This window comes from Botrytis sinoallii, assembly GCF_014898435.1.
Source record: "Botrytis sinoallii strain Bc 23 chromosome Unknown BSIN_005, whole genome shotgun sequence".
NCBI lineage: Eukaryota > Fungi > Ascomycota > Leotiomycetes > Helotiales > Sclerotiniaceae > Botrytis > Botrytis sinoallii.
Window position 1 is genome coordinate 1,447,799 of NW_024066032.1, and position 15,258 is coordinate 1,463,056.

The 15,258-nt window shown below is 41.5% G+C and overlaps 6 protein-coding genes across 6 annotated transcripts; 2 read left to right on the forward strand and 4 right to left on the reverse strand.

Moving 5' to 3' along the window:
- Positions 1-865: 865 nt before the first annotated feature.
- EAF02_003572 (uncharacterized protein) lies at positions 866-2,613 on the reverse strand. Its single transcript, XM_038899620.1, has 3 exons — positions 2,336-2,613; positions 1,305-2,285; positions 866-1,240 (listed from the first exon to the last, which is right to left on the reverse strand). Exons 1-3 carry the CDS (start codon positions 2,386-2,388, stop codon positions 1,057-1,059), a joined length of 1,218 nt encoding a protein of 405 aa, XP_038760547.1. The 5' UTR covers positions 2,389-2,613; the 3' UTR covers positions 866-1,056.
- Positions 2,614-2,906: 293 nt separating this feature from the next.
- Positions 2,907-4,652, forward strand: EAF02_003573 (uncharacterized protein; the record flags this gene model as incomplete). The annotated part of the gene is made up of 3 exons (XM_038899621.1): positions 2,907-2,928; positions 3,117-3,392; positions 3,445-4,652. The coding sequence occupies 3 exons, from the start codon at positions 2,907-2,909 to the stop codon at positions 4,650-4,652; spliced, it is 1,506 nt and encodes a 501-aa protein (XP_038760548.1).
- A 1,899-nt stretch (positions 4,653-6,551) lies between these two features.
- EAF02_003574 (uncharacterized protein) lies at positions 6,552-7,583 on the forward strand (the record flags this gene model as incomplete). The annotated part of the gene is made up of 2 exons (XM_038899622.1): positions 6,552-6,842; positions 6,969-7,583. 2 exons carry the CDS (start codon positions 6,552-6,554, stop codon positions 7,581-7,583), a joined length of 906 nt encoding a protein of 301 aa, XP_038760549.1.
- A 1,348-nt stretch (positions 7,584-8,931) lies between these two features.
- Positions 8,932-10,104, reverse strand: EAF02_003575 (uncharacterized protein; the record flags this gene model as incomplete). The annotated part of the gene is made up of 3 exons (XM_038899623.1): positions 8,932-9,731; positions 9,873-10,005; positions 10,063-10,104. The coding sequence occupies 3 exons, from the start codon at positions 10,102-10,104 to the stop codon at positions 8,932-8,934; spliced, it is 975 nt and encodes a 324-aa protein (XP_038760550.1).
- Positions 10,105-11,894: 1,790 nt separating this feature from the next.
- On the reverse strand, positions 11,895-12,337 carry EAF02_003576 (uncharacterized protein; the record flags this gene model as incomplete). Its single annotated transcript, XM_038899624.1, has 2 exons — positions 11,895-12,244; positions 12,307-12,337. 2 exons carry the CDS (start codon positions 12,335-12,337, stop codon positions 11,895-11,897), a joined length of 381 nt encoding a protein of 126 aa, XP_038760551.1.
- A 2,266-nt stretch (positions 12,338-14,603) lies between these two features.
- On the reverse strand, positions 14,604-15,041 carry EAF02_003577 (uncharacterized protein; the record flags this gene model as incomplete). Its single annotated transcript, XM_038899625.1, has 2 exons — positions 14,604-14,967; positions 15,013-15,041. The coding sequence occupies 2 exons, from the start codon at positions 15,039-15,041 to the stop codon at positions 14,604-14,606; spliced, it is 393 nt and encodes a 130-aa protein (XP_038760552.1).
- Between the last annotated feature and the right edge of the window lie 217 nt (positions 15,042-15,258).

Consider the following 15,258-nt stretch of genomic DNA (forward strand, 5'->3'; position numbering starts at 1 on the left):
CATAGGTACCTACTCTTAGGAAAGTTCCAAGATGCGAATTACAATTTCTACGCAGTGAGCATTCAATCATTTCATCCAACCTATCTAGATTTAGGTATCAACAGTAGCACCCACAACATCTAGAATCCTCAAATAAGCAACACATCAGTGCATACATAGCACATGACCCATTTTGTCTTTCACCACACACATTAATCATCACAAATCATACTCTTTGAACCAAACCTACCACATGATATCACGAATCGTTGGAATCGAGAATCCACTCCATCATCTTCAGAAAAGGGGGGGCGAAAAACTCACTTACAACTCGTGCCGTGCCACTAAATAATCTAATCTCACACCACCTAATCGCCTCCTTTTTTGTTATCGCGATAAGGCCTCCTAACAAACTAATAAACATTTTCCCAAATACCTACATCATCGCTATGCTCGCCAATATCGGGAGCACGATCACGAACTTTTCAATAGTCAAAGGTTAAACTCAAGGCTTAAGCTAAAATACTGGAAACAGAAGGCTGTGCATCTATTTTTCTCGTTTCAAATCCTCCAACCTTTTTACCCCTTACATTTTGTACATTTCGTACTTTTCTTAGCTTTTCTAAGGTTTCAATATCGAAGAGCGCAGGACTTTTCGTCCAGAACAATGAAGCGAAATCAATCCGCATTAACATGGTAAAATACATCTGAATTGTCTGTTCTCTAAAAATAGTATGGAGTCAAAGGGTCCAGTGTTTCGAGATCCAAGGTTTTGTCTCGGAGTGGAGCTTTGATGTAAGCGAATTATGCGTTCACCCCCCTCTTCAATTTCTAATTGCAAACCTAATTGGGAGAAATAACGGAGATGAATATCCTAAAATTTCCAATGGGTAGGAACATAATATAATTGGTATCATATTCCTCCCTCCTGTGCCCAATCTATATCTTACAAGAACATCCATCTATGCGTTTTATCTTTTGCATTCTCGTACTGGACGAGCATAAGTTTCCATTCCATTCCATGCCCTTTCTCCTCTCTTTTATATATACAAAGCCTTCCTTCATCTAGCCTTCCACTCAATGGTCATGACCAAACTGTGTTAATAGAGGGATCAACATTCCCCCGACAGCCGCGAGCGTATCTCTCATTTGCGGTTTCGCTTGTTTACGTTGTGAAATACCGTCAAGATACCCATTGGAATTTGTGTGTTCATGGGAATGCACCCCCGAATCTTCTTGCATAGCATGCATTGCGACGTATCTATTCACTTGTTATTAGCCCTGTCTGCCTTTTGTTTGTTTAAAAAGAATTAGGTGTGCCTTACAGAAAAGTTCCACCAGAAAACAATAGTAACATTCCCGTCCACCATTGTCCTTTGGCTCCCTCAATATTTCCACCACCAAGAATATTTACTAATAGAAACGTCGTGATGGCACCAAATGGAGCTGCGAGACTAAAAACTATGAGATGACCACGTGCTGCTCGTTTCGAAAGTCCTTGCTTCAGTAAGACCGATGTAAGTCCAAAGGCGGCAGGCGCTTTATGGACCATGATTGCAATGAAAATGATAAACCCTAGTTTCGTGTTGGATGTAGAGGCGGATGCACCCATAGCTATTCCATCTGCCGATGCATGTATCACAAGCCCTGTCGTTGTAGCCAGACTACGACTTTGCTTCGGGCTCGGCGTGAGTGATTGAAAAAAGCCGTCTGATTCTTCATCAGACGAAGAGATGTTTGATATTCCTTGAGATAGATTATTAAGAGAAATTTGCCTTGGAGCTACCGGGGCTTGTAATTTCTCGGAAGCATGTCTTGGAACTTTGTCAATTAAGAACATAAGAATGAATCCCAAAATCAGAGATAAACCAATCCAGAATGTAGGTGATTCGTACTCGTCGTGATGCACATCGCTTGCACCCGTTGGTTTTTCATCCGACTTTTCCGGTGCACTATTTTCCTTTTCCTCTGCCAGAGTTTCCCTGGTAATGATCTCAACTTCTACGGGCTCCGAAGTCCTTGAATTTAGCTGGGCATGTCTTCGGTTGACAATTGCTTTGTTCGAGTATGCGATTGTGTTGACTCCACCAACCCACGATAGCTCGGAGCTTCTCTCTTGAACCCTCATGCTCCTTGCTCCATGAGTATGTGCCGAAGATCCTGCAGTATATACTGCTTCAATTCCTTCGGGTATGATAACAACCAGCGAAGTCCCGACAAGTACTCCCATACCAATCGTAGATATTAATCGAAGTTGGGACGGCGATAAGGTCATAGATAGTGGAATTGCTCCAGCAAGAAAGCAACTAAATACTTCATCAGCATATGAGTTGCAAGCTTTGAGTAGGGGAATTACCTCAAGCACATTATCACGCTCAAAATGAGCAGCATAAATAACCCGTCGAACATCGTGAATACCCTCTATTTGCTGCACCTTTAAAATCTACGTCGCAATCCTATAAATACCAGATCAAAAAGAATATCACCGCTTCATTTCGAAATCAGAATCACAATAAGTAGAAAGGAGACAAGACAATTGATTAAATCCTCAGAAAGGCAGGTGAAAGATAATTTTCCTATGCTTGCGCACTCCCACTCCCTTTATAAAGAAATCAATTCGTCACTCCGGGATGACAGATTTGGGGTCTTACTCAATACACGAACGAGGCTGAACTACCAGATTGAACTAAACTAATAATAAAGAGTGCCACATTGTTAAGTAATTTATTAGAAATCCCTGTAACTTCTGGGGAGAAAACGCGTCTCGGCGGAAAATCACTCTACTCCTTACGCGATTTGTTAAGCTCTGGTGAAGCTTTGAACCTGTACAGAAATATTTACAATTGATCTCAATTGACAACGACAATTACTCAACAAGCCTATCTATCTTTCGCATTAACAGTATCAGCAAAATTATTGTCGCAAAGATGGCTGAAATCGATTCAGATTGTAGGTATTATTAATTTCTTTAACCCAAAGTCTTTTTATTGTTCCAGTCGATCGGCCGTGTTCATCACAGAATATTCTACCTATTGCTCCCCCCCCCCAATGCTCCGTGTTGAACTGTATGCGCCGACGAGCAAAAGCTCACGAAGATCAATTTCATACTTCATAAAAGCTAACATAATGAAATGCAGGGTCGTCCGATTCAAATGAGGCCATATATATCTCTCTTGTCACCCCAAGCGCCGAAGGCATAACCTCACTTCACACCTTCAATCCAAAATTCACATATCCCATATTCGGGGAAGAGGAATCAATATTTGGATATCAGGGATTGAGAATCAACTTGAAATATAATGCCTGTGATATGCGACCTGGCCTACAAATTACCTACAACAAGAAATTTAAAGCAGTCGGTGATATAGAACCAACAGACCTGAAGGCAGTGCTGGAACCATTCTTACCAAAGAGTATGTTCACTTCACGAAGAACTTCCAGGAACTGTCACTAACATCAACACAGCTGCTTTTGAAAAATCAAGTGTTTTTGAATCGCATATTTCAGCTACCCCAGCAGATTGGCATCCACCAGGAGAACTCTTTCGCACAATTGAGGTCGGTGGAGAAATTTTTGAAATATGGAAAGGCAATCTCTCGGATCCGGTCATTCAACAAACCATCAAGCGGGTGCAAACTCTAGTCCCATTGTTTATTGAAGGAGGAACATTACTTGATCTTGATGAATCAGAAGATGATCTTGGACGTTGGACAGTATTCTTCTTGTACCACAAGAAGCCAGCCGCAGCCTCATTTTTTGAGAAATCATCATCCTACATATTCATGGGCTTTTGTACCGTTTATCGCTATTTCGTATATACGCCCGCTACTCCTCCACAATCCCCCAATGGCGACAAAATAGCTCCCGAGTTCACAATCCCTGTTGATGGTGTATCGTTTAACACTCTTCCATGTCGTTCAAGAATATCGCAATTTCTCATTCTACCCCCTTTCCAAAGCGGGGGCAAAGGATCACTATTTTACAACGCCGTATTCGATTACTTATCTAGTGACCCATATACAAGAGAAATCACAGTGGAGGACCCGAATGAAGCATTTGATGATTTAAGAGACATCAACGATCTAGGTCGTTTACTCAAAGACGAACGTTTCCTCAAATTAAAACTAGACTCAAAGGTGAAAATTAACTCTAAAGGTCCAGCACCAGCCAAACTCTTTGATACCGATGCATACGAGAAGCTTCGAGTCCAATCAAAAATCGCCCCTCGCCAATTCGCTCGTCTTCATGAAATGTATCTTCTATCTATAATCCCCCCATCCGCCAAAGCAGCCCTTTTGCGCGACATGGGAAAACCACAAAAGTCTCTCCCGCCTCCCAAAAAAGAGGATGAACACATGTATTATCTCTGGCAACTCCTCGTGAAACAACGTCTCTATCGTCACAACAAAGATGCATTAGCGCAATTTGATCGCGGAGAAAGAATCGATAAATTGAACGAAGCTTTAATGGGCGTAGAGGCTGATTATGGAAGGTTGATTGAGATGGTTGAGGAGAGAATTGAGATGGATAAATCGACTGTTATTGGAAAGGGGAAGGGAAAGAATGTGGCTAATGGAAATGGAAAGAGGGCTGCTGATGATGAGGATGATGAGGATGAAGAAGATGATGAAAGTGAGGAGCCTTTGGCTAAGAGGTTGAAGTTTGCTTCTTGAATAGCATCGGTGGTAATATGGTTGGTATAGGATGGAAGAGGCACGTGTATTAAAAGTGGTGCCGTACATTGGTACTCACTATATCATGGAGTTCGGGTGTGATTGAATTTAGGGATGATATCAGGGAATGCTTGAGATCTTTGGTTTTCGGATGGGAAAGAATAAATCTGGAGAGAAAGAACGAACATTAGAGTCAGATAATTCAACTTCAGATATCAGTACACAACAAAATTCGAATGAAATATTTCAAATGCTATTTGCGCTGATTCTTTGGGTATCCCCATTATCCTATAGTTTTCCCTTTCATTTTGTCCAACCATTTTTCCAAGCCGCCCGCCCATTACCCATCGCTAAACACCAAACCCAACCGTGCAATCTCGTTAAAATCTAAAACCTCATCCCATTACCTAACCCCCACAACTCCCTTTCCAAGCTGCCCCTCCACAACAGCCGCCTCCCTCACTGCTCTCGCTACCGCCCCCTTGACTCTTCCCTCCTCAAGCACCAGCAATCCTCCTATCCTACATCCACCTAGCGTACTCACTTTATCCCTCAAAAGCGCAGGATGCTCACCCGATAGAACCAAACCAGCTGCACCATACATAGTCTGCGCAGCTATTTTTTGCGATTTTGCTCGTGGGAGTCGCATGCCTACAGTACCGTCTATGGGGGCCTCGAGAATTAATGTGAAAAATGCTGGAGCGGAACCACAGAGAGTAGTACAGGTAGGTAGGTATCCATGGTTGAAGAGGAAGAAAAATAACTTCGTCGATACGTGTGGAGATCTAGGTTAGAAGTGTAGTTGTGCTTTCATGGAGGAGGGGGTAGAAGTATTTAATACTGTTATTGATTCTTGGATCTGAGAAAAGAGGTTGGGTATTGCGCGGACGATGGTACAGGGGTTGGAAGCGGAAGCGAGGTCGGTAAGACCTTTTGTTTGTTTGACGAAGAGCTGAGTCTGGAGCTGTTTGATGGTCACGCCGGCAAAGATACTGGTTAGAAGTTTAGCGGCTAGGGCTTGCGCTACGTTGGGCTCGGATGGGATCTCGTTTACTGTGTAGGGCTTACAGGTTCGGTTGGGTAGGCGGGAGTTGATGTTCCTGATGTGTTTGGGGGGATGAGAATTCGGGTTTGAGGCGTATTGAGGGAGCTGAGTATTCCAGAGAGGATTGCTATACCCATTGCTATACCCATCGTTCCTACATTCAAGTATCAGTGTTGGGTTTTGCTTTTGATCCATGTTCTGGCATGACTCCCCCGGAAAGCTAGCAAATAAGTAGACATTCATCCACAAACGATTGGTATATCCAACAGATGTGCATAAAAATGGAGTTTGGTTTCTAAGATACTATTGTCCAAGTGAATAAACTTATAGATACAGAAATATAGCAAAGTGTAACATAAAATATAATTTCTCTGCGCATATGGGAGAAGTACATGTCCATATCTCGTCCCATAGCCTACAAGACCAGGTACGGACGACCGATGGCTCCTACCGTACTTGAGAAGAACTTCACTGTTTCAAAAACAATAAATTTAAATTGGCAATGTAATTTCCTCTCGACTCCATCTCTTCGAGTCAATGAAAGAGGTTCAGAAAAAACAAACACACAAACATACCACAACCAAGAACTGTCAAGGTCATTTCTGATTCCATATTTTCAATTAAAGAACTCATAATTGATTATCTCCTTCTTGGATCGGAGTTATCATCAAAGTAATTATCTCCAATACATTCTTGAAGTATCTTCTTCATATATATCCCTTGTTCGGAATATTGAGGTTCTAACTTTGAAGTAAGAAGTCAAGCAAAGCTCCCTTCCCCACCACACCAAAATACTGCCAACGCTCCACCGCCCAAATTTCACCCAACAAAGCGTAGTGCTTCAAAACTACATCATGGATACAACCAGACCAGCTCCACTGCGCAACAGTGAACTGCTAAATTCCATTGAGGAGCCGACTTTTCGCGCGAATTTACCTGATCCCATATCAAGCAAGCCGCTCAAAGCGAGGGTCAAGCCAGCGCAAAAAGAGATGGATCCCTTCGAAGTGCGCATTCGCTTTACGCAATATTTACAACATCTGAATGCGAGTGTTACGAGTGCGAATAAGACGGCACAGTATGCGTTGAAATATAGGGATATGGATGAAGATTTGCATAGTTGCATTCTGGAACAACTGGAGAAAGTACGTCTATATTTTTTTTCTGGTGTCTAGAGATTGGATCTGTGGGATTCAAGAAGGAAGCGCGTTTCTGAAATTTTATGACAGCGACTTGGGTTGTTAAAAGAATGTAGCTGACCTGAAATTCAGAATTCTATGAACAATAGGGCAAATATCATGTTTTTCATCGAAATTTTATGCGACATGGCATCGAGAGAAGGACACGATGATTATGTACGCATGATGCAAAGAGATATTCTACGGGTAGTTGATGCCGTTGCGCCAGAAGATGGATCCGGAGCAGCCAATGTTAAAGTAGTGCGCAAGGTTCTCCAAGGCCTTCAACAAAAATCCTTCCTCTTACCTCAAACTGTTACGGAAATTGAGGAATGTCTCAAGGAACGCGATACCCAACCCGACGCACTCATGTCTTCTCCGCCCGCAAACGAAGCCAATGGAAATGGAACCTCACAACATGCTACTCCCAAACAAGCTAAACCAAATGGAGTAGGGAGATTGGATAAGAGACAGATTGAACAGAGAATTGAAGAGGATCGTGAGAGACATAAAAGATTGAGAGAACATATCTGGGCTGTACCGGCCTTGGGACCCAATTCGGAATTCGATAAGTTGTGGGATGAAACGAGCGATTTGGGAGATGATGATATGGATTTGTATGAAGAAGAAGCTATGGAGAGAAAAGAGGCCGGAAGGGAATGGTTTAATGAGCAAGTTCATAAAAGTAGACTGGAGGGTCAATCTTGAGTGAAGGGTCACTTTTTCCCGGTCATGGCGTTAAATTGCATCATATGGCGGAGTTCGTGCATTGGAGTTCTACGGTTGTTCAGGTATACCGGGATCATTATGTGGCATATAATTGGACGGCGTGATTATATATAGGTTTGAGGACTTTTGCATCGCGCGGCTATATAGTCTTAGGTGCTCATTTGTATGGACAAGATTGAGGATTCGGCACATACATATGCGGTAATATCATTTTATCTTACAGAGATTTTGTGTTGAGAACTCAGCTTTCAATACAGAAACAGGGAAGTGGGACCTTTGAAATTATGGCAACTATCATGTTCAATAAGCATTTTCGCAAGATCACTTTGATTGCGACTACAAATTTACAATTCCCTCCAAAGTATGGAAGCATCGGGCAACATAAGGGTTCTTACCAGTGTATGCAATATGGCACCTGTGCGGCATATTCATCTTTGCATCCAGCCACAATTCCGCCTGCGAATCTCATATCTTGGATAGTATTTTCTTTCCATTATAATTCCTTGTGTGTTTGAAGACCACGAAATTGGCTTGCTATGACGATCTAGCCACCTTTTAAACCTCGCAGTAGCAGGCCAAGTAGTTCTTAATGTTTGTTGGCTTGAGTCTGTGGGTGAAAAGTCGACAAATAACAAGCACTAACTTCCCCTTGATCTTACTAGAGAGGTTCTCTCGGGGCTAGAGAGCCTCTCATAGCATTATTTGGGGATTCAAGAGAATTCACTTTAAGAATAAATGTTCTTTTGTTCTCTTGCCACGAGTTTCAGTGTCTTGTTGTAGTGTAGTTCGTATCTCTTTTTAATCCTCAAATGACCCTTTTTGAGTTCCACAGGGTGGTAATTTATTTTAGATGGTTTTTCGGAAAGCTATATAGACGGTGTTTTGCGAGGATTTCGGGGTTTTCAGGCGATAGAGAGATGAATTGAGTCGGGAGGAAATAGAGTAGTTGATCCTGATGAGACGCATCGCCTATCAGTTATATCTTTCGCTAAATTATGACCTAGCACTGTAGGTGAAGAGAGACTTTGCACATCTTTAGATTGAAGATTTGATCGTTGGATTTTAGTTAATTACTCAACGATTGCATATTTCACATCACTGAAACACTTAACTTAACATAGAAACTTATTCCTAGCATTAAATATCATTAAACAAAGCGAGAGCTACTAGGGAGCTCTTTTCACAGATTCCTAGCCAAATAATATGATATTGACCTCTACAAGATAGACAAAAGGTTATTTCAAAAGCGGTGTTCTGTCTTTCAATCTTCTTCTAGAGGCTGGATTCTGAACCAAATTCATCACCTTCTTTATTCCACGTTTCTTCTCTATAGGCATAGACGCCTCAGAAACTGAGGAGTCACTGAAATCGTCGTCCGAGAATATCGAGAGTGATTTCTTGCAGGAGGTGTGGGTTTCGATGAAGAACCATCAGTCACATCTTGGGGACGTCGTTTGGGGGTAGATAGTGGCTTTGATGAAGCTGGCTTCCTCGAAGAAGGCGCTGTGTCTGATTCTGAATCTCGTTTTTCATTGCTTCGCCCTCGAGGAGAATGCGTTTGAGAGATTTCAGGTGACCTCTCACGACCTGTATGTGAAGGCGGCAATAGTTTATAACACAATTTCAAACACTTTTCAAGGGTTTTATAATCAGAGTTCGCTTTTCCCCATTGATTTTTCAACGCTCGACGTTCCCTGTCTTTACCGGTTTTGTTTTTAAGATCGTCGTCTATGCGTACGTATAGATCATACCGCCAATTACTCGGCGATTTGGAAGGGTTATGTGAAATTGTTGCTAGAAATTCTTTGCGCTCTTTATCTAGTTTATCAAGAGCTTCTGGGGCCTGTCGTTCGCCTTTTTTCAACTCGGACGCTGTAGGTTGCAAGTAGTGGCGGGATGTGTCAAGAAGCGCTAAAGCAGAAAATTCAAACAAAAGCTTCCCCAACCATGCTTCACGTGAAGTTCCATTTAGTTTTAGCATTTTATCGGCAAATTCAAGGGAATCACTGTAGCCGTCACCGGCATTAGCCAAACACACCGCTTTACTCATCGCACCTCTCGCTTCAACGAGTATTTTCCCCCGCGTTGTCTCAAGGTTTGGTTGTCCATCGCGAAGCAGTTCTTTGACTAGGCGCGAGAGTTTAGATTTGCTTTTACTGAACTCCCATTCTTTTTTTCTGTATGTCAAAGGATTTTAATTCATGATGTATCTTGAGATCACGATTATGATCAAAATCTGTATCATCCTGATAAAGGCGACGTATTCACCATCGAGCCATTGTTCCAGAAGATAGTGATAGCTTTCAAATCGAGCGTCTTGTACGTTAGATATTTCCTTACGGAGATTGAGTTTGTAAGTTCTTGCAGCTAACCATACCCAGAACTTTTCAGCTTTTAATTGCTACCCAAGATCTCTCGTCAGTATTTATTATTGGGAAAATCATGGGTAAATACTTACTTCATGCGCCATCCAATCTTCCTTGCCATTAATAGAGATCATTGTGTTCCAAAACCGCTTACCAAGGATTCCAATATCCGATTTATCGAGAGGTTTGTTTTACGGAGCCGCACATGACAGTAAACCATTGCTCGGTGAACTCACACAGAAGAGTACGGTCCCACTGCACAGAATCTCGACACCGTTCATTGAGAAGGTTGACTCGAACAGCATTCTCGTGGGTCACACCAAAGACAAGTCTCGCAACCTCCACGGCTTTTTTGTGACTATCCTCTGTAAATTTCCCAAGTAATATCACTGATTGACCATGTTTTTCATCTTCATCTCGAAATTGATAATATTTGCTGGTGTTACGTTGAAGGGCTAATTTGTAAAATATCATGGCCAAGATCTGGTGGATTAAACTGCCTTTTGATACATCTGCAAAGAGGAAATCCTTCCGATTATATAGTTGTGGCGGGCCATTTTAGAATGCTGTAAGAAAATTTGTCTTTGAATATTGGTCTTAGCATGCCCCACAGCAAACATGTAAGTAAGCAAAATGTAGAAAAACATGCTGAACGGTAAGCTGTAGGTGGAAACGTTGGAGGTTAATTTGAGGATCTCGAAAAGTACGTGCAATGCTTTTCTTAACCCCATAAAATTGAAATTATCGTCAATGTAGGACAGCAAACAACAACTGAAGTTATAATACTGAGGACGAGGGGTGCGATGAATCGTAATCAGGGCAAATGACTGAAATAGAAAGACTTTATTGAATAAGATATCAGCGAATTACACCATTTGCAATACAAGCTGTCGAAAACCATTTTATCCAGCGCTAAACAGTACACGGTGTTACAAAGCAGACCGAATCGGCTATTTTCTGGCCGATATAGCCGAATCCCATAAGAGGCTCGAATTTGAGGTATCTTGCCAGCCCGCCTGCGCTTGATTATTTATCATATGGCAGCAAAAACAAGCATGTAGCTATGAATCTCGTGCGCGAGATTCTCGACTGCAAATAGACTGATAATAGAGGTTGTTATCGTGAAGTAGTTCTACACTTAATATAGCCGCATTTTGCTCGTAATAATCTGGTTTACGCTCTTGTTTTTGGTTGCAGATTTGGGCCTTATTGATTTTCCAGGAAGTGCAGGTCCACTACCTGTGACATTTCCATCGAAAAAGGCTCGGATCTGACTAGTGACTCAGTAAAGCATCGAGAGCCCCGAGAAATATAATCGTGCAATACTAGTTATTCACTACGAAGTCAAATACCAGAGCCCCGGGCATAGAATGCGATGTCATATTGAGAAGTTCCTAATTTTCTCATCCCACGACAGGTCTAATAGCCTCAACACTTCAATAACATTTCTCAAATTATCAATATTATGATCCCAAATGTAGGATTCATCCTTCGTAGCCTTGTCGCTATGATGGCCATCGAGGAACGACTACCCCAAGGCTATTGACAAGCAGACACTACATATTTTTGACCGAGTCATTTTTGGGGCCAATTATTATCCAATTTACAACTCCATGGAAAAAGATCTGAGGACCAAAGCATCACTTACCGATATATCAAAATGGAGCATCAAATAATGGAGGACGACTGATAAAACAGTTTGAGGGGAGTGTGTCAGTTGCTTGGAGGTATGTGTATTCAATAGGTTAATTCTTCTCGCCTGAAAAGTTTGTAAGCACGAACACAGGTGACAGCATGCACATTCATATATGATAGGAGGTGTGTAACTACAACGCATTATATTCCACAAGCTCAACTCAATTAGAAAGTCAGGCTTACTGTCCACCCGTGATGTCTTCCACCCAGACTCTTAGCCTATCTAATATCATAGTTCAATCACTAAATTGAATATTTTGTTTTCGTCTTCCACCATACGTCTTATCTCAGCAACAATTTTATTAAGCCGAATTGAAATTTCGATAATTTCTCTATCCATTTCATGACGTGATCTAAGATCATTATTCGCCGTTGCTCGGGTCATGGCCACTTGCAATCTGGGGAGTCTAAGCCTCAGCCGTGTAGCAGTCTCCTGATCTTCATCAATCTGAACATCTAGTTTCTCTATCATGCCATCAAGGTCCCTTTTCGCCTGTAGGAACCTGGCGAACATTGCTGAACTAAGCCGCCTGTATGCGCTAAGATGCTTGAAATTCCTAACCAGTTGGTCGACCTCCTCTAGTGATATTTCAGCGCAATTCGTTTGCTGTGTATTACAACACAATATCATAAGAACTTACTCGCAAGGATGTGTCTGCCAGAATCAGACATAATGAGGATGCCACCTGATTCTTGTGTAAAATCTCACAACGTTGACCTGTTGAGCTATGGCACTGACAAATCTAGATCTGTGATTTGATGGCGGGTGAAGGCCAAATAAGTAAGATTTGGATAACAAATTCGGAGGTATCAAATTGACATAGATCAGTGTAGATGAACAATAGGGGATGTCTGAAAGACGCGTAACTTGTTTTGACAGGAGGTTTTTGAAGTTTTCAGTTTTGTTATTTGGTGTTTAATGTGCGGTTGTATCTGAGGATTGAACGTAAGTGGGCTAGAATATCGAAACTGTTCAACGCATCTTTAGAGCGTTATTGGTATGGTGGAATTAAGAATCATTCCATGACCATTGCATCTCCAATCATATCATGTACTGCGTCACAATTCAGCATTGGAATCACTTCTCCTCGAAGAATGCGTCACGATACGTTCGAAGGACTTCTCATGTCAGTGCATGATGCATTTCAAGTCATTTCTGTTAACCCTACCGGTTTAATCACTGGAAAAAGGAAGCCATCAATCCTATGACAAATCTACAGAACTCATGAGTTCCGAAACAATGACTAACTCAAAAATGTTGAGTCAGCGCTCTATGGGCTGCTAATTTGGATCTTGAAGTGCATATATCTGTGTCATAATCATATCACATATCTTACAGTCAGAGTTTAACAAAAATGCGTTCTGTTGTGAAAGCTCGTTCGGTTACTTGAAAAGCCATGCATTCTACCACGCAATAAAATCACTCCGCTTTTGCTCTTTAGCACTTGTCACTCCATCACTGAACTGTCAAAACTGTGAAGGATTGAGACAGGTCTGAGGTGGAGCGTATGTAAAAAAGGTGTTAGGATTGATATGAATTCCAATCACGAGCAACGCCTCTGTAGCACTTCTTTATGACTGGCTTAATCCTGTATGTTTGCATACCATGACCTGGCTGTAAGCGCTTGATCAACCTATCCAGATATACTCTATCTGTGAACAAACTCCACAATTTGATCCTTCCCACACCTTCAAATTTCTCGCATTTCTCCTGCAGAGCACCCTCCAGCAAGTTCTTAATAATCTGATGTTCTCTTCTATTCACAGGAGCTTCAACTTGCTCCGACTTTATTTCCCAATATTGCTTCATTCTAGATTTAATTTCTTTCTCAAGAATTTTTTTTCGTGGTTCAAGGAGTTTTCGTCACGTAGTATTTCGTTTCTTAACTTCTCGGCTTCATCATGACAACTGCGACGAGTTTCATAGTATAAGCTGTTCGGGACGTCGCCAAGATTTCTTATTAATTGCAATAAGTCCATAACACGACCTAATAAAAAGTCAGCATTGTGTTAATTGAATAGAGATTGTATAATGCTTTACTAGTGTATTTGGTATTTTTTGTGTATTCAAGCTGGGTTGTGAGTTCTGGCATCAGGGCTTGAAAGCTCAAATTGACAGATGGAATATCAGACATATCAATATTTGTTGACAAAATATGTATTCAGCAGTGTAGTTGAGAGAAATATGTCAAAATTTGAGGCCGAACAAACGAAATTTAATGATGTAAGAATGAAATACCGATGAATCGCGAAAGTTGACTGGATATTGCTAAATGATGTTCGCGTTTTTGTTTCCACGAAGGGTCGATGAGGATTTCGGTGTGTTGTCTTGTAAGTTTCTGATTTGATGTCTGATGTTTGATGCCCAATCGTTTCTGGATATTAAACGAATTTGAGTAGACGGGAACTCGAAGTTTTTATGCTCTCTTGAGCTCTCTAAGGGAAACCTCCAGTCATTCCAAATCACTGTGTCATTCAGTAAGAAATGCTTTGTGAGTCACGCTGTATCCCATAAACCCCCTAAATTTCTTTAAATGACTGCGTTGAACGACCCCCTCTCCAATGCGATTCGAATCATAGTTCATCCTTTTCTTTTATGTCTTTCAAAATGACAATAGCATCAGTTTCACGTGAATATCAAAATCATAGATTAGGAAAACTTGACATCAAATCATGTTACACACAGGTCACGTTTGACAGACGATTTAATAGAGGTTGAACTAGAATTCACTTCATTGTAAAAACTCGGCTACTCTGTAAAACCAGGCATTCTGCGATACAAATAGATCCTCCACTCAGGCTCTCTAGCAGCATAATTTGGTACTTAATGCTACACTGCCTCTTTAACTGCAAAGTCTTCCGCTCATCCCCTTGATACATCTGGACCTACCTATATCCAAAGGCTGTCACACTCTTTAAATCTTCATGGATAGTAGCACTATGCAAATCTTATCCATTCAAGTTCTTGACGCCAACTTTCTACAAAATGTAGATGTGAAGCTAAAGTTGCCAGCTGATAACGCAAAACACTGATTTCCTCCTGTCTATTTTGCAACATGTTGTCTCTTATGACTCGCATTCGATCTCCCCAGCGTAAAAGACTCCTGAGCCCATCTTGCAATCCACGGAGTCTGATCTCTAATACACTTCTTTCATGGCGGAGATTTTCCAACAGACGTACCACACTTCCCTGCACACGCACATGAATTTGTTGGCGATTAGAACATTCCGTCGACATTTCTCTGAAATTTTGCATATCTCCTCTTATGGAATCGAAATCTTCTAAAAATACGGTCAGTATACTGCATTCTTAAGATGTTAAAGTAGGAGGAGCCTACCAGAATTACCTGTGACGTGATCTCTCATCTGTGGACATGATGATGGTTCGTAACAGTGATAATGGCTATGGCTTGGCCGAGATAAAAGTCTGAGAGTACTTATGCGAGAACTCGTTGGACAAGAAGGTAGATGGATGAATGTTGAAGTACCTCAGGGATCGTACCTGTGTTTGATTTATTGACGAGCATCTACTGTTGTGTTGCCTTGCTTTTGATTTTTGCTTTCGCTTTCGAAATTCGACTTTGCTTGGTTTC